Raw genomic sequence first — 19,786 nt, 5'->3', positions numbered from 1 at the left:
ACCCGAATACTAGCGTTTCATGTTGTGAATCGTGTATGTAGCGGATTATGTTGATGCGTTCACCTGGACGATCTTCTAGATAACAGGCTGCGAAGACGCACAACCCTGCCAACCAAGCATCATAAGTTTTAAAGGCCTCAATACCAACACCCCCTTTTGCCCTAGCAGGTTTAAACTCCTTCTTTGCCTCATTGGTCAACGGGAACATATCAACTAAATCGCCCTTTTGAATTTTCCTATGGCAGCTCTCTGAATCCGCGCAACACTGCCGTGTAGTCACAATGCACGACTCCAGGCAGGTTACGCCAGTTCCGTTCCCTGTGGGAAAGCTCAGCAGCCCTCTTGTGCTTAGTGCGGTGTTCGCGCTTGCCCGCCTCTATCTTCGCATACTTAGCCTCACGCTTGCGGGCCCGTGCTGCGCTACTGATAGAAGAACCGAGAGAAGATGAGGAAGAGGAGCTGGCCCGAGAGACAGACGAGGAGGAAGCGCGCAACAGTACCAAGACAAACTCACCGGATGCTTCCGGCTGACCGACCCAAGATGCAGAATCATTCTTGCTGTCCAGCCGCACACTCAAATCCTCCTCCAGTTATGAAAAATAATGGAAATCCGGCCCCGAAGCCGGGATACAAGGACGTGTTTTGCAAGCGCTGGCGGAGCCCCAGTCCCCGCACCTGCATCACCATCCATCTGGGCCACAGCCAACCCCGTGTCCCTACACGCCCTCATAAACTGGGAGACCCTGGGAGTAGCACCCACCGCAGCGACCCTAGAACACCTCCCCCTACGGACAGGGCCGCCCCAGCTCGGCGACATGGCCGACATTAAGGGAGCTAGCGCAGCCGCCACCGAAGAAAAAGCGACAGACAACTGGAAGAGTTCAAAAGCAGCAGGCGACGGACTCGCAGCAGCACCAGCCTGAGTACTGGCAGGCTCCCTTGTGCCCCTACGGCCACTGCCCGGTTGGCCAGAGGCAGAGGTTACAGCGACTGGAGTGGGAGATACAGCCCGTGTCACGGGAGCCACGGGAGGAACAACTGCTCACAGCAGCGTCGTTAGTCCCAGGCCTCCGTCCACCAAAATGGCCGCCGTCCTTCACAGCCCTATCGCCGCCTTGCAAGCCCCTGAAAGCCGCAGCAGGAGCCACACTACTAAAATCTACTGGTCCCGCCCTACCGCTCCGCCCCCCACAAGCTCTTCTCGCCACGCTTTGGGCTCGGTGGCTCGCTCCGCTCACCCCCGGGTTACTACAGGTAGTAGTTGGTGGCGTGGATAGTAGAGGAAATATCCCGCTGGCCAAGCTCCTCCCCCTGGTGATGTGGCTCCTCCCCCTGATGTAATAGGTCCTTTAGGCCACTTGGATCTAGCATCTACCCTGGACTCACCCCTTCCAAAGAACAGGAAAATGAGGAAGACTCCTCCTCCTCCCAGTCTATATCAGTCAGCTAGATCCTGAATCCCTGCATCCCTATTGGATGGCTAGTCACATGTCCCCAAAGAGTCATCCCCAGCCTATGGCTGTTTAACCCTCTCCACTCCTATCTCAATCATTCCATGCTTCTTTTGTCCCCATATGTTCTTTGCTGACCCCACCAGTGATCACCACTCTAGGGCTGGGTGACCCCACTCTACGTCTTCCCGTCTATAGCATCATCTGCCCTGGCTGGTTCAGCTTAGACATGTGACACGGCCCTTTCTTGGTTCTCATCCTACCTATCTAATCGCTCCTTCAGTGTTCGTTTCTCTGATTCCACCTCTCCTTCGCTACCTCTCTCAGTTGGAGTACCGCAAGGCTCAGTCCTAGGTCCTCTGCTTTTCTCTATCTATACCACATCTCTTGGCAAACTAATCAACTATTTCGGATTTCAGTACCATCTGTACGCAGATGATACTCACATCTACCTATCCTCCCCTGATTTATCACCATCTGTATTGGGCCATGTCACTGAATGCCTCTCTGCCATTTCATCCTGGATGACATCTCGCCACCTCAAACTTAATATTTCCAAAACAGATCTACTTATATTTCCTCCGGCCAATAGTAGGTACCAACCTGATATCTCTATCACTGTTGAAAACTCTGCAATCATCCCTACCCCACAAGCTCGCTGCCTAGGTGTCACCCTGACTCTGATCTGTCCTTTGTTTCCCACATTCAATCTGTCTCAAGATCATGTTACATGTATCTAAGAAACATATCCAAAATACGACCATACCTTACACAAGACACTGCTAAAACTCTAATCCACGCTCTCATTATCTCCCGCATTGATTATTGTAATAGTCTCCTGACCGGTCTTCCCAAACATAGACTCTCACCACTACAATCCATTCTGACTGCAGCTGCGAGGCTAATATTCCTTGCCAGACATTCATCGTCTGCTGATCCACTCTGTCAGTCCCTCCATTGGTTACCGGTATTCTACCGTATTCAATATAAAATACTGTTACTCACACACAAGGCCATTCAGCAAACTGTACCAACGTACATCACTTCTCTATCTCATAATATCTCCCAACCCGACCTCTCCGCTCTGCACAAGATCTACGTCTCTCTTCCACACTCATTACTTGTTCACACTCAAAATTACAGGACTTTATCCGGGCTTCACCCACTCTGTGGAATGCTCTCCCACGCACAATAAGACTTTCCTCTAGTCTCCAAACCTTCAAACGTTCCCTGAAAACTCATCTCTCCAGACAAGCCTATCAAATTCCACATAACTTTCAATGCTTCCCTATCTAATGACATCCTCTCTGTACAGTCCACATAACCTCCCATATCTTGTCTTTCTTTACTCTCACACCCTCCTGATCCCAGGCCAACATCACTGTGTGACCATATCATGCAGCCCATTAAGAACCTCTGCAATCTGGTGGACCATTATGTAATAGGTAGCATCTGTCCTTCTGTATCAATGTCCAGTGTAAGCTTGCGAGCAGGGCCTTCCTACCTCTAAGTCTGTCTGTTTTTACCCAGTTTTGTTCTATTACTGTTGTTCTAATTGTAAAGCGCAATGGAAAATGCTGTGCTATATAAGAAACTGTTAATAAATAAATGTGATTTGTATGTTCCAGGTCATGTATGCTTCAGGCAGAGTTGGAGCGTGTCTTAGACATGTGATTTGTATGTTCCAGGTCATGTATGCTCCAGGCAGACTCAGAGCATGTGTTAGACATGTGCTTTGTATGTTACAGGTCATGTATGCTCCAGGCAGAGTCGGAGCGTGTCTTAGACATGTGATTTGTATGTTCCAGGTCATGTATGCTCCAGGCAGAGTCGGAGCGTGTGTTAGACATGTGCTTTGTATGTTACAGGTCATGTATGCTCCAGGCAGAGTCGAAGCATGTGTTAGACATGTGATTTGTATGTTACAGGTCATGTATGCTCCAGGCAGAGTGGGAGCGTGTCTTAGGCATGTGCTTTGTATGCTACAGGTCATGTATGTTCCAGGCAGAGTCGGAGCGTGTGTTAGACATGTAATTTGTATGTTACAAGTCATGTATGCTCCAGGCAGAGTCGGAGCATGTGTTAGACATGTGCTTTGTATGTTCCAGGTCATGTGTGCTCCAGGCAGAGTCGGATAGTGTGTTAGACATGTGCTTTGTATGTTCCAGGTCATGTATGCTCCAGGCAGTGTCTGAGCGTGTGTTAGACATGTGCTTTGTATGTTACAGGTTATGTATGCTCCAGGCAGAGTCGGAGCATGTGTTAGACATGTGATTTGTATGTTACAGGTCATGTATGCTCCAGGCAGAGTGGGAGCGTGTCTTAGACATGTGCTTTGTATGCTACAGGTCATGTATGCTCCAGGCAGAGTCGGAGCGTGTGTAAGACATGTGATTTGTATGTTACAAGTCATGTATGCTCCAGGCAGAGTCGGAGCATGTGTTAGACATGTGCTTTGTATGTTCCAGGTCATGTGTGCTCCAGGCAGAGTCGGAGAGTGTGTTAGACATGTGCTTTGTATGTTCCAGGTCATGTATGCTCCAGGCAGTGTCTGAGCGTGTGTTAGACATGTGCTTTGTATGTTACAGGTTATGTATGCTCCAGGCAGAGTCGGAGCATGTGTTAGACATGTGATTTGTATGTTACAGGTCATGTATGCTCCAGGCAGAGTGGGAGCGTGTCTTAGACATGTGCTTTGTATGCTACAGGTCATGTATGCTCCAGGCAGAGTCGGAGCGTGTGTAAGACATGTGATTTGTATGTTACAAGTCATGTATGCTCCAGGCAGAGTCGGAGCATGTGTTAGACATGTGCTTTGTGTGTTCCAGGTCATGTATGCTCCAGGCAGAGTCGGAGCGTGTGTTACACATGTGCTTTGTATGTTCCAGGTCATGTATGTTCCAGGCAGAGTCGGAGCATGTGTTAGACATGTGCTTTGTATGTTCCAGGTCATGTATGTTCCAGGCAGAGTCGGAGCATATGTTAGACATGTGCTTTGTATGTTCCAGGTCATGTATGCTCCAGGCAGAGTCGGAGCGTGTGTTAGACATGTGCTTTGTATATTCCAGGTCATGTATGCTCCAGGCAGAGTCGGAGCATGTGTTAGACATGTGCTTTGTATGTTCCAGGTCATGTATGCTCCAGGCAGAGTCGGAGCGTGTGTTAGACCTATGGGTCAGCGCTGTACAGAGAAGCATTACAACGGCGTACAGTGAGAATAAGAGAGATAGCGGCAGCCTGGTAAGTATCACACACATATGGCCGCACTGGTAGCAGCTGATACCGCAGAGCAGACATTGCCCTCTCTTTCCTCTCTCCAGCGAATGCCTCGCTCTGAGGCACCAGCACAGAAGGGAACAGATGTGAGCGCTCAGGATTCTGTGCTGAGAGTCCCGGGGAACGCAGCCTGCTGTGACTGCCGGGCAGCAGAACCAGAGTGGGCGAGTATAAACCTGGGAGTGACCCTGTGCATCGAGTGTAGTGGGATTCACAGGTGAGCCTACTTCTTACTGACCGACTTCTTTCTGACACACTGGCCAGGGTGAGCCGACTTCTTATTGACACACAGGCCAGGGTGAGCCGACTTCTTACTAACACATTGGCCAGGGTGAGCAGACTTCTTACTGACACACTGGCCAGGGTGAGCAGACTTCTTACTGACACACTGGCCAGGGTGAGCAGACTTCTTACTGACACACTGGCCAGGGTGAGCAGACTTCTTACTGACACACTGGCCAGGGTGAGCCAACTTTTTACTGACACGCTGGCCAGGGTGAGCCGACTTCTTACTGACACACTGGCCAGGGTGAGCAGACTTCTTACTGACACACTAGCCAGGGTGAGCAGACTTCTTACTGACCAACTTCTTACTGACACACTGGCCAGGATGAGCCGACTTCTTACTGACACACTGGCCAGGGTGAGCCAACTTTTTACTGACACACTGGCCAGGGTGAGCAGACTTCTTACTGACCAACTTCTTACTGACACACTGGCCAGGATGAGCCGACTTCTTACTGACACACTGGCCAGGGTGAGCCAACTTTTTACTGACACACTGGCCAGGGTGAGCCAACTTTTTACTGACACACTGGCCAGGGTGAGCCGACTTCTTACTGACACACTGGCCAGGGTGAGCTGACTTCTTACTGACACACTGGCCAGGGTGAGCAGACTTCTTACTGACACACTGGCCAGGATGAGCCGACTTATTACTGACACACTGGCCAGGGTGAGCCGACTTCTTACTGACACACTGGCCAGGATGAGCCGACTTCTTACTGACACACTGGCCAGAGTGAGCCGACTTCTTACTGACACACTGGCAAGGGTGAGCCAACTTCTTACTGACACACTGGCCAGGGTGAGCAGACTTCTTACTGACGCACTGGCCAGAGTGAGCCGACTTCTTACTGACCGACTTTTTACTCACACACTGGCCAGGGTGAGCCGACTTCTTACTGACACACTGGCCAGGGTGAGCTGACTTCTTACTGACACACTGGCCAGGATGAGCCGACTTCTTACTGACACACTGGCAAGGATGAGCTGACTTCTTACTGACACACTGGCCAGGGTGAGCCGACTTCTTACTGACACACTGGCCAGGGTGAGCAGACTTCTTACTGACACACTAGCCAGGGTGAGCAGACTTCTTACTGACCAACTTCTTACTGACACACTGGCCAGGGTGAGCCGACTTCTTACTGACACACTGGCCAGGGTGAGCCGACTTCTTACTGACACACTGGCCAGGGTGAGCAGACTTCTTACTGACACACTGGCCAGGATGAGCTGACTTCTTACTGACACACTGGCCAGGGTGAGACAACTTTTTACTGACACACTGGCCAGGGTGAGCCGACTTCTTACTGACACACTGGCCAGGATGAGCCGACTTCTTACTGACACACTGGCCAGAGTGAGCCGACTTCTTACTGACACACTGGCCAGGGTGAGCCAACTTCTTACTGACACACTGGCCAGGGTGAGCAGACTTCTTACTGACGCACTGGCCAGAGTGAGCCGACTTCTTACTGACACACTAGCCAGGGTGGGCCGACTTCTTACTGACACACTGGCCAGGGTGAGCCAACTTCTTACTGACACACTGGCCAGGGTGAGCAGACTTCTTACTGACGCACTGGCCAGAGTGAGCCGACTTCTTACTGACCGACTTTTTACTCACACACTGGCCAGGGTGAGCCGACTTCTTACTGACACACTGGCCAGGGTGAGCAGACTTCTTACTGACCAACTTCTTACTGACACACTGGCCAGGATGAGCCGACTTCTTACTGACACACTGGCCAGGGTGAGCCAACTTTTTACTGACACACTGGCCAGGGTGAGCAGACTTCTTACTGACCAACTTCTTACTGACACACTGGCCAGGATGAGCCGACTTCTTACTGACACACTGGCCAGGGTGAGCCAACTTTTTACTGACACACTGGCCAGGATGAGCCGACTTCTTACTGACACACTGGCAAGGATGAGCCGACTTCTTACTGACACACTGGCCAGGGTGAGCCGACTTCTTACTGACACACTGGCCAGGATGAGCCGACTTCTTACTGACACACTGGCCAGGGTGAGCCGACTTCTTACTGACACACTGGGCTGTAGGTGATAGCTTTGCATCGGTTGTTGTAACCCATGGGACCTGCCACAGCTTGGCACCATGTTCTAGGCCAGAATCACAGCTCCCCTGCAATAGTGTCAGCCAGCCATAGGCCCAAACAATGAACCCCAGCTCCATAGAAGAACCCCGTCTCCATAGAAGAACCCCGTCTCCATAGAAGAACCCCGTCTCCATATAAGAGCCCCAGCTCCATAGAAGAACCCCGTCTCCATAGAAGAACCCCAGTTCAATAGAAGAACCCCGTTTCCATAGAAGAACCCTATCTCCATAGAAGAACCCCAGCTCCATAGAAGAACCCCAGCTCCATAGAAGAGCCCCAGCTCCATAGAAGAACCCGTCTCCATAGAAGAACCCCAGTTCCATAGAAGAACCCCGTCTCCATAGAAGAACCCCAGTTCCATAGAAGAACCCCGTCTCCATAGAAGAACCCCAGTTCAGTAGAAGAACCCCGTCTCCATAGAAGAGCCCCAGCTCCATAGAAGAGCCCCAGCTCCATAGAAGAACCCCATCTCCATAGAAGAACCCCGTCTCCATAGAAGAACCCCGTCTCCATAGAAGAGCCCCAGCTCCATAGAAGAACCCCATCTCCATAGAAGAACCCCGTCTCCATAGAAGAACCCCGTCTCCATAGAAGAACCCCGTCTCCATAGAAGAACCCCAGTTCCATAGAAGAACCCCGTCTCATAGAAGAACCCCAGTTCAGTAGAAGAACCCTGTCTCCATAGAAGAGCCCCAGCTCCATAGAAGAACCCCGTCTCCATAGAAGAACCCCAGCTCCATAGAAGAACCCTGTCTCCATAGAAGAACCCCAGCTCCATAGAAGAGCCCCAGCTCCATAGAAGAACCCCATCTCCATAGAAAAATCCCAGCTCCATAGAAGAATCCCAGCTCCATAGAAGAGCCCCAGCTCCATAGAGGAGCCCCAGCTCCATAGAAGAACCCCATCTCCATAGAAGGACCCCAGCTCCATAAAAGAACCCCGTCTCCATAGAAGAACCTTGTCTCCATAGAAGAGCCCCAGCTCCATAGAGGAGCCCCAGCTCCATAGAAGAACCCCGTCTCCATAGAAGAACCCCAGTTCCATAGAAGAACCCCAGCATGTTGCACTAGGGTCAGCCAGCAGCCCTGTGCTGGGTACATTGTGGTAATAGTAAATGTTTAACAATTTAAGTAATATTTTAATATTTTTTTAAATGGTGCCAATAGGCTCTGTATGCCAGGGCATGCTGCCATTTGTGGTTCTCTGAGTGCCAGCATGCTTCAGTAGCCATTTAAATTGGGCATGACAGTGATTAATTCTATTCTAAACTACTGTTAGTACCCTGCAGCCACAGCCGGGGGCGTCCTGGAGGGCAATACCGGGATTTCATACCCAACCACAAGACACATGCTATCCGCTTACTGATTGGCTGAGGGCAGAGGCATTATAAATACTGTATATACTGGGCTATATACACATCTGCTATTGGAACAGTCCTTGGAATCATTGGGTTCTAAGACACAGATCAGTATTGAAGCATAACCCCACGTGTTTCACCCGTATCGGGCTCATCACTGTAGGAGACGGGTATTCTACACTCATCTCCTTTAGTTTGCACACTTGCATCAGATTGTAGGCCGTGGCATTAGAGACAAGGGAGGGGAATCTCCATATGTACTAATCTTTCATGAGATTGGGCAATGCACCATGATAGCGGTTCCTGACTACTTACCATCACTCTAACCTCCTGATCTCATCTTTCCTATGTAGAAGCCTGGGTGTACATTTCTCCAAGGTCCGCTCACTCACCCTAGATTCCTGGGAACCGGAACTTGTGAAGGTGAGGTCTTGTGAGATGCTACATGTTCATTCCGGTGGTTGTAGAGGAGTTTACATGGTTGTAGGATGGGACCACGATGCCTCCATAGCCGTTGCTGATGGGTATATAACTATAGAGGGGGGGATAGTTATAATTACTGAAAGCTCACATGTATATTATACACATGTATATATAGTACATGCAAGGTGATATATTAGTGTGGTCACATTTCCCCCCAAAAAATATAGCTTTCCGAGGTGTACCCAGTATAAGAGTGGGGATCTGGTGCCTGGAGGTGTGTATGGGGTCTGATAACAATGTGGAGGTGTGTATGGGGTCTGATAACAATGTGGAGGTGTGTATGGGATCTGATAACAATGTGGAGGTGTGTATGGGGTCTGATAACAATGTGGAGGTGTGTATGGGGTATGATAAACAATGTGGAGGTGTGTATGGGGTCTGATAACAATGTGGAGGTGTGTATGGTGTCTGATAACAGTGTGGAGGTGTTTATGGGGTCTAATAACACTGTGGAGGTGTGTATGGGGTCTAATAACAATGTGGAGGTGTGTATGGGGTCTAATAACAATGTGGAGGTGTGTATGGGGTCTGATAACAATGTGGAGGTGTGTATGGGGTATGACAACAATGTGGAGGTGTGTATGGGGTATGACAACAATGTGGAGATGTGTATGGGGTCTGATAACAATGTGGAGATGTGTATGGGGTCTGATAACAATGTGGAGATGTGTATGGGGTATGATAACAATGTGGAGGTGTGTATGGGATCTGATAACAATGTGGAGGTGTGTATGGGGTATGATAACAATGTGGAGGTGTGTATGGGGTCTAATAACAATGTGGAGGTGTGTATGGGGTATGACAACAATGTGGAGGTGTGTATGGGGTATGACAACAATGTGGAGGTGTGTATGGGGTATGAACACAATGTGGAGGTGTGTATGGTGTCTGATAACAATGCGGAGGTGTGTATGGGATCTGATAACAATGTGGAGGTGTGTATGGGGTATGATAACAATGTGGAGGTGTGTATGGGGTCTGATAACAATGCGGAGGTGTGTATGGGATCTGATAACAATGTGGAGGTGTGTATGGGGTATGACAACAATGTGGAGGTGTGTATGGGGTCTGATAACAATGTGGAGGTGTGTATGGGGTCTGATAACAATGTGGAGGTGTGTATGGGGTTGTTAACAATGTGGAGGTGTGTATGGGGTCTGATAACAATGTGGAGATGTGTATGGGGTCTGATAACATTGTGGAGGTGTGTGTGGGGTCTGATAACAATGCGGAGGTGTGTGTGGGGTCTGATAACAATGTGGAGGTGTGTATGGGGTCTGACAACAATGTGGAGGTGTGCATGGGGTCTGATAACATTGTGGAGGTGTGTATGGGGTCTAATAACAATGTGGAGGTGTGTATGGGGTCTAATAACAATGTGGAGGTGTGTATGGGGTATGACAACAATGTGGAGGTGTGTATGGGGTATGACAACAATGTGGAGGTGTGTATGGGGTATGACAACAATGTGGAGGTGTGTATGGGGTATGAACACAATGTGGAGGTGTGTATGGGGTATGACAACAATGTGGAGGTGTGTATGGGGTCTGATAACAATGTGGAGGTGTGTATGGGGTCTGATAACAATGTGGAGGTGTGTATGGGGTCTGATAACAATGTGGAGGTGTGTATGGGGTTGTTAACAATGTGGAGGTGTGTATGGGGTCTGATAACAATGTGGAGATGTGTATGGGGTCTGATAACATTGTGGAGGTGTGTGTGGGGTCTGATAACAATGCGGAGGTGTGTGTGGGGTCTGATAACAATGTGGAGGTGTGTATGGGGTCTGATAACAATGTGGAGGTGTGCATGGGGTCTGATAACATTGTGGAGGTGTGTATGGGGTCTGATAACAATGTGGAGGTGTGTATGGGGTCTGATAACAATGTGGAGGTGTGTATGGGGTCTGATAACAATGTGGAGGTGTGTATGGGGTCTGATAACAATGTGGAGGTGTGTATGGGGTCTGATAACATTGTGGAGGTGTGTATGGGGTCTGATAACAATGTGGAGGTGTGTGTGGGGTCTGATAACAATGTGGAGGTGTGTATGGGGTCTGATAACAATGTGGAGGTGTGCATGGGGTCTGATAACATTGTGGAGGTGTGTATGGGGTCTGATGATAATGTGGAGGTGTGTATGGGGTATGATAACAATGTGGAGGTGTGTATGGGATCTGATAACAATGCGGAGGTGTGTATGGGGTCTGATAACAATGTGGAGGTGTGTATGGGGTCTGATAACAATGTGGAGGTGTGCATGGGGTCTGATAACATTGTGGAGGTGTGTGTGGGGTCTGATAACAATGTGGAGGTGTGTGTGGGGTATGATAACAATGTGGAGGTGTGTATGGGGTCTGATAACAATGTGGAGGTGTGCATGGGGTCTGATAACATTGTGGAGGTGTTTATGGGGTCTGATAACAATGTGGAGGTGTGTATGGGGTATGATAACAATGTGGAGATGTGTATGGGGTCTGATAACAATGTGGAGATGTGTATGGGGTATGATAACAATGTGGAGGTGTGTATGGGATCTGATAACAATGTGGAGGTGTGTATGGGGTATGATAACAATGTGGAGGTGTGTATGGGGTCTAATAACAATGTGGAGGTGTGTATGGGGTATGACAACAATGTGGAGGTGTGTATGGGGTATGACAACAATGTGGAGGTGTGTATGGGGTATGAACACAATGTGGAGGTGTGTATGGTGTCTGATAACAATGCGGAGGTGTGTATGGGATCTGATAACAATGTGGAGGTGTGTATGGGGTATGATAACAATGTGGAGGTGTGTATGGGGTCTGATAACAATGTGGAGGTGTGTATGGGGTCTGATAACATTGTGGAGGTGTGTATGGGGTCTGATAACAATGTGGAGGTGTGTGTGGGGTCTGATAACAATGTGGAGGTGTGTATGGGGTCTGATAACAATGTGGAGGTGTGCATGGGGTCTGATAACATTGTGGAGGTGTGTATGGGGTCTGATGATAATGTGGAGGTGTGTATGGGGTCTGATAACAATGTGGAGGTGTGTATGGGGTTGTTAACAATGTGGAGGTGTGTATGGGGTATGACAACAATGTGGAGGTGTGTATGAGGTCTGATAACAATATGGAGGTGTGTATGGGGTATGACAACAATGTGGAGGTGTGTATGGGGTATGACAACAATGTGGAGGTGTGTATGGGGTATGAACACAATGTGGAGGTGTGTATGGGGTATGACAACAATGTGGAGGTGTGTATGGGGTCTGATAACAATGTGGAGGTGTGTATGGGGTCTGATAACAATGTGGAGGTGTGTATGGGGTCTGATAACAATGTGGAGGTGTGTATGTGGTTGTTAACAATGTGGAGGTGTGTATGGGGTCTGATAACAATGTGGAGATGTGTATGGGGTCTGATAACATTGTGGAGGTGTGTGTGGGGTCTGATAACAATGCGGAGGTGTGTGTGGGGTCTGATAACAATGTGGAGGTGTGTATGGGGTCTGATAACAATGTGGAGGTGTGCATGGGGCCTGATAACAATGTGGAGGTGTGTATGGGGTCTGATAACAATGTGGAGGTGTGTATGGGGTCTGATAACAATGTGGAGGTGTGTATGGGGTCTGATAACAATGTGGAGGTGTGTGTGGGGTCTGATAACAATGTGTAGGTGTGTGTGGGATCTGATAACAATGTGGAGGTGTGTGTGGGGTCTGATAACAATGTGGAGGTGTGTATGGGGTATGATAACAATGTGGAGATGTGTATGGGGTCTGATAACAATGTGGAGATGTGTATGGTGTCTGATAACAATGTGGAGTTGTGTATGGTGTCTGATAACAATGTGGAGGTGTGTATGGGATCTGATAACAATGTGGAGGTGTGTATGGGGTCTGATAACAATGTGGAGGTGTGTATGGGGTCTGATAACAATGTGGAGATGTGTATGGTGTCTGATAACAATGTGGAGTTGTGTATGGTGTCTGATAACAATGTGGAGGTGTGTATGGGGTCTGATAACAATGTGGAGGTGTGTATGGGGTATGATAACAATGTGGAGGTGTGTATGGGGTCTGATAACAATGTGGAGGTGTGTGTGGGGTCTGATAACAATGTGGAGGTGTGTATGGGGTCTGATAACAATGTGGAGATGTGTATGGGATCTGATAACAATGTGGAGGTGTGTATGGGGTCTGATAACAATGTGGAGGTGTGTATGGGGTCTGATAACAATGTGGAGGTGTGTATGGGGTCTGATAACAATGTGGAGATGTGTATGGGGTATGATAACAATGTGGAGGTGTGTATGGGGTATGATAACAATGTGGAGGTGTGTATGGGGTCTGATAACAATGTGGAGATGTGTATGGGGTATGATAACAATGTGGAGGTGTGTATGGGGTCTGATAACAATGTGGAGGTGTGTATGGGGTCTGATAACAATGTGGAGGTGTGTATGGGATCTGATAACAATGTGGAGGTGTGTATGGGGTCTGATAACAATGTGGAGGTGTGTATGGGGTCTGATAACAATGTGGAGGTGTGTATGGGGTATGATAACAATGTGGAGGTGTGTATGGGGTCTGATAACAATGTGGAGGTGTGTATGGGGTATGATAACAATGTGGAGGTGTGTATGGGGTCTGATAACAATGTGGAGGTGTGTATGGGGTCTGATAACAATGTGGAGGTGTGTATGGGGTCTGATAACAATGTGGAGGTGTGTATGGGGTATGATAACAATGTGGAGGTGTGTATGGGGTATGATAACAATGTGGAGGTGTGTATGGGGTAAGATAACAATGTGGAGATGTGTATGGGGTCTGATAACAATGTGGAGGTGTGTATGGGGTCTGATAACAATGTGGAGGTGTGTATGGGATCTGATAAGAATGTGGAGGTGTGTATGAGGTCTGATAACAATGTGGAGGTGTGTATGGGGTAAGATAACAATGTGGAGATGTGTATGGGGTCTGATAACAATGTGGAGGTGTGTATGGGGTCTGATAACAATGTGGAGGTGTGTATGGGGTCTGATAACAATGTGGAGATGTGTATGGGGTCTGATAACAATGTGGAGATGTGTATGGGGTCTGATAACAATGTGGAGGTGTGTATGGGGTCTGATAACAATGTGGAGGTGTGTATGGGATCTGATAACAATGTGGAGGTGTGTATGAGGTCTGATAACAATGTGGAGGTGTGTATGGGGTATGATAACAATGTGGAGGTGTGTATGGGGTATGATAACAATGTGGAGGTGTGTATGGGGACTGATAACAATGTGGAGGTGTGTATGGGGTCTGATAACAATGTGGAGGTGTGTATGGGGTCTGATAACAATGTGGAGGTGTGTATGGGGTCTGATAACAATGTGGAGGTGTGTATGGGGTCTGATAACAATAAGGAGGTGTGTATGGGGTCTGATAACAATGTGGAGGTGTGTATGGGGTCTGATAACAATGTGGAGGTGTGTATGGGGTCTGATAACAATGTGGAGGTGTGTATGGGGTCTGATAACAATAAGGAGGTGTGTATGGGGTCTGATAACAATGTGGAGGTGTGTATGGGGTCTGATAACAATAAGGAGGTGTGTATGGGGTCTGATAACAATGTGGAGGTGTGTATGGGGTCTGATAACAATGTGGAGGTGTGTATGGGGTATGATAACAATGTGGAGGTGTGTATGGGGTCTGATAACAATGTGGGGATGTGTATGGGATCTGATAACAATGTGGAGATGTGTATGGGGTATGATAACAATGTGGAGGTGTGTATGGGGTCTGATAACAATTTGGAGGTGTGTATGGGGTCTGATAACAATGTGGAGGTGTGTATGGGGACTGATAACAATGTGGAGATGTGTATGGGGACCGATAACAATGTGGAGATGTATTTGAGGTCTGATAACAATGTGGAGATGTGTATGGGGTATGATAACAATGTGGAGGTGTGTATGGGGTCTGATAACAATTTGGAGTTGTGTTTGGGGTCTGATAACAATGTGGAGGTGTGTATGGGGTCTGATAACAATGTGGAGGTGTGTATGGGGTGTGATAAAAATGTGAAGGTGTGTATGGGGTCTGATAATGTGGAGGTGTGTATGGGATCTGATAACAATGTGGAGGTGTGTATGGGGTCTGATCTCAATGTGGAGATGTGTATGGGGTCTGATAACAATGTGGAGGTATGTATGGGATCTGATAACAATGTGGAGGTGTGTATGGGGTCTGATAACAATGTGGAATTGTGTATGGGGTCTGATAACAATGTGGAGGTGTGTATGGGGTATGATAACAATGTGGAGGTGTGTATGGGGTCTGATAATGTGGAGTTGTGTTTGGGGTCTGATAACAATGTGGAGGTGTATATGGGGTCTGATAACAATGTGGAGGTGTGTATGGGGTCTGATAACAATGTGGAGGTGTGTATGGGGTCTGATAACAATGTGGAGGTGTGTATGGGATCTGATAACAATGTGGAGGTGTGTATGGGGTCTGATAACAATGTGGAGGTGTGTATGGGGTCTGATAACAATGTGGAGGTGTGTATGGGGTCTGATAACAATGTGGAGGTGTGTATGGGGTCTGATAACAATGTGGAGGTGTGTATGGGGTCTGATAACAATGTGGAGGTGTGTATGGGGTCTGATAACAATGTGGAGATGTGTATGGGGTCTGATAACAATGTGGAGGTGTGTATGGGGTCTGATAACAATGTGGAGGTGTGTATGGGGTCTGATAACAATGTGGAGATGTGTATGGGGTCTGATAACAATGTGGAGGTGTGTGTGGGATCTGATAACAATGTGGAGGTGTGTGTGGGATCTGATAACAATGTGGAGGTGTGTATGGGGTATGATAACAATGTGGGGATGTGTATGGGATCTGATAACAATGTGGAGGTGTGTATGGGGTCTGATAACAATGTGGAGGTGTGTATGGGGTCTGATAACAATGTGGAGGTGTGTATGGGGTATGATAACAATGTGGAGGTGTGTATGGGGTTTGATAACAATGTGGAGGTGTGTATGGGGTATGATAACAATGTGGAGGTGTGTATGGGGTATGATAACAATGTGGAGATGTGTATGGGATCTGATAACAATGTGGAGGTGTGTATGGGGTCTGATAACAATGTGGAGGTGTGTATGGGGTATGATAACAATGTGGAGATGTGTATGGGATCTGATAACAATGTGGAGATGTGTATGGGGTATGATAACAATGTGGAGGTGTGTATGGGGTAAGATAACAATGTGGAGGTGTGTATGGGGTCTGATAACAATGTGGAGGTGTGTATGGGGTATGATAACAATGTGGAGGTGTGTATGGGGTAAGATAACAATGTGGAGGTGTGTATGGGATCTGATAACAATGTGGAGGTGTGTATGAGGTCTGATAACAATGTGGAGGTGTGTATGGGGTCTGATAACAATGTGGAGGTGTGTTTGGGGTCTGATAACAATGTGGAGGTGTGTATGGGGTCTGATAACAATGTGGAGGTGTGTATGGGGTCTGATAACAATGTGGAGGTGTGTATGGGGTATGATAACAATGTGGAGGTGTGTATGGGGTAAGATAACAATGTGGAGGTGTGTATGGGGTCTGATAATAATGTGGAGGTGTGTATGGGGTCTGATTATTGGGAGGAGGTGTGTATGGGGTCTGATAACAATGTGGAGGTGTGTATGGGGTATGATAACAATGTGGAGGTGTGTATGGGGTATGATAACAATGTGGAGGTGTGTATGGGGTAAGATAACAATGTGGAGGTGTGTATGGGGTCTGATAACAATGTGGAGGTGTGTATGGGGTATGATAACAATGTGGAGGTGTGTATGGGGTAAGATAACAATGTGGAGGTGTGTATGGGGTCTGATAACAATGTGGAGGTGTGTATGGGGTCTGATAACAATGTGGAGGTGTGTATGGGGTATGATAACAATGTGGAGGTGTGTATGGGGTTTGATAACAATGTGGAGGTGTGTATGGGGTATGATAACAATGTGGAGGTGTGTATGGGATCTGATAACAATGTGGAGGTGTGTATGGGGTCTGATAACAATGGGGAGTTGTGTTTGGGGTCTGATAACAATGTGGAGGTGTGTATGGGGTCTGATGATAATGTGGAGGTGTGTATGGGGTCTGATAACAATGGGGAGTTGTGTTTGGGGTCTGATAACAATGTGGAGGTGTGTATGGGGTCTGATAACAATGTGGAGGTGTGTATGGGGTCTGATAACAATGGGGAGTTGTGTTTGGGGTCTGATAACAATGTGGAGGTGTGTATGGGGTCTGATGATAATGTGGAGGTGTGTATGGGGTCTGATAACAATGTGGAGGTGTGTATGGGGTCTGATAACAATGTGGAGGTGTGTATGGGGTCTGATAACAATGTGGAGGTGTGTATGGGGTCTGATAACAATGGGGAGTTGTGTTTGGGGTCTGATAACAATGTGGAGGTGTGTATGGGGTCTGATGATAATGTGGAGGTGTGTATGGGGTCTGATAACAATGTGGAGGTGTGTATGGGGTCTGATAACAATGTGGAGGTGTGTATGGGGTCTGATAACGATGTGGAGGTGTGTATGGGGTCTGATAACAATGTGGAGGTGTGTATGGGGTCTGATTATTGGGAGGAGGTGTGTATGGGGTCTGATAACAATGTGGAGGTGTGTATGGGGTCTGATAACAATGTGGAGGTGTGTATGGGGTCTGATAACAATGTGGAGCTGTGTATGGGGTTTGATAACAATGGGGAGTTGTGTTTTGGGTCTGATAACAATGTGGAGGTGTGTATGGGGTCTGATAACAATGTGGAGGTGTGTATGGGGTATGATAACAATGTGGAGGTGTGTATGGGGTATGATAACAATGTGGAGGTGTGTATGGGGTATGATAACAATGTGGAGGTGTGTATGGGATCTGATAACAATGTGGAGATGTGTATGGGATCTGATAACAATGTGGAGATGTGTATGGGGTATGATAACAATGTGGAGGTGTGTATGGGGTCTGATAATAATGTGGAGGTGTGTATGGGGTCTGTTTATTGGGAGGAGGTGTGTACATGTAATATTGTTTTTTGTATACAGCTAATGTGTGAACTTGGAAACAACACCATTAATGGGATCTACGAGGCTCGGATCGAAGAAATGAACATAAAGAAACCAACGTCCTCCAGCACACGGTGATGTCATTTATCCTATGACCTCAGCACTGACACAATGATATCATATAGATGAGTGCATTGTAGTTTTAAGGATACCCATCAAAATCTACTGTACGCTGATGTAATGTAACAGCCATTGTACTACACAGGGCCGAAAGTAGGCTCTTCATCACCTGTAAGGCAGGAACACACCTGAAACGACGGAGAGCGCTCAAGTAGTAATGGCTGGTGCTCGGAGTATCACAGCCACAGATGGAGCCACTCTGAAAGCTCCTCCCCCTACACAAAGGCAGCTATTTATGCTTCCTCCCGATTCATAACAACCTTAACAAAAAAATCAATCATACCCATGTGCTTCACCTGTGAACCTCTGTTCTCTGTGCAGAGAAGTGTGAGGGATTGACCCTGTTTGAAGCTTGAGCCTGTGGCCTCCCAGTGAAAGTATTACTCTCTCGCTTAACAATCTGTGGCAAGCTGCCCTTTTTTGCCACATACTCCTCCTACCAAACTAAGTGAAGCGGATATTGCAGGAAGTGTATTCTATATTTTCGGGAGAGAGCATCCGGCTCCCAGTCTATGTTCCATGGTAAAGTGGAAAGGCTGCAATGCCAAGAACCATTGGGTCATTCTGGCATTGACCTCTTTGTTCACTTGCATCCAATTTGGTGGTGCTTGACCCGGCACCACAGTAATCTCCAAAGTCCAAACCCAAGAGATGATATCTGAGGACTTCCACAGCCCATTTGATGGCAAGGCACTCCTGTTCAACAGTCACATACTTTTTCTCCCTAGGCTGGAGCTTGAAACTGAGAGCCAGGATGGTTTTCTCCTCCCCATCCACCTTTTGTGGAAGTACTGCTCCCACATCTGCTTTGGAGGCATCAGAAATATCTCTTACTGAAATCAGTTGCTTGTAGAACAACATGATTCTTGGGATCGTTGGGTACATAAAGCCATCCGTTGGTCTGAGTAGACCTGTTTGGCTTGTCTGGACAGTCTTTTTGAGAAGCTCCATGAGTGGAGTAGCCTGGGAGTTCTCCACGAAACGGTGGTAGTATCCCAACAAGCCAAGAAATGTCCTCAGTTGGGTGTTTCTCTCTGGTTTGGGCCAGTTCTTAATGCTTCCACTTTATTGATCTGGGGTTTGACCTTCTCCTGTCCAACTACATACCCCAGGTATTTTGACTCTGGCATGGCCAATGCACATTTCTCAGGATTGGCAGTAAGACCATGTTTCCTCTAGCATTCCAACAAAGCCTCCACTTTAGGAAGATGTGACTCCCAATCCCATGTATAGATGACTATGGCAAGAGCTTATACATAGCCTCCTGGAATGTGGAAGGTGCTCCACGTAGCACAAAAGGCAATACCGTATATTGAAATAAGCCCTCATGGCTTGGCAGAGGCTGTTGGGTATCTACCAATATCCCTTTGTGAGATCTAAAGTGGTCAGATATTCACGTCTAAGTTCTCCACTATTTTATCTATTCATGCACAGAATATGTGTAAAACTGAGAAACCTTATTAAAACGTCTAAAGTCATTGCAAAAGTGTATTGTTCCACTGGGTTTCGAGACTAGTACAATAGGACTGTTCCACTTGCTGGTGGATTATTCCACAATGCCTAGTTGAATCATATTTTCAAC

At 47.6% G+C, this 19,786-nt stretch overlaps 1 protein-coding gene across 1 annotated transcript in view; it reads left to right on the top strand.

The window, feature by feature from the left end:
* ACAP1 (ArfGAP with coiled-coil, ankyrin repeat and PH domains 1) overlaps nucleotides 1–18,162 on the top strand; it is a 289,787-nt gene extending 271,625 nt beyond the window's left edge. The window contains exons 13-16 of the mRNA XM_063950432.1: nucleotides 4,580–4,691; nucleotides 4,772–4,944; nucleotides 8,846–8,915; nucleotides 18,064–18,162. Coding sequence (XP_063806502.1) covers nucleotides 4,580–4,691; nucleotides 4,772–4,944; nucleotides 8,846–8,915; nucleotides 18,064–18,162 — 454 coding nt within the window. The remainder of the gene's footprint in view (nucleotides 1–4,579; nucleotides 4,692–4,771; nucleotides 4,945–8,845; nucleotides 8,916–18,063) is intronic.
* Nucleotides 18,163–19,786: the final 1,624 nt, after the last annotated feature.

Source organism: Pseudophryne corroboree, assembly GCF_028390025.1.
Source record: "Pseudophryne corroboree isolate aPseCor3 chromosome 6 unlocalized genomic scaffold, aPseCor3.hap2 SUPER_6_unloc_3, whole genome shotgun sequence".
NCBI lineage: Eukaryota > Metazoa > Chordata > Amphibia > Anura > Myobatrachidae > Pseudophryne > Pseudophryne corroboree.
This window is presented reverse-complemented; position numbering and strand designations above follow the sequence as displayed.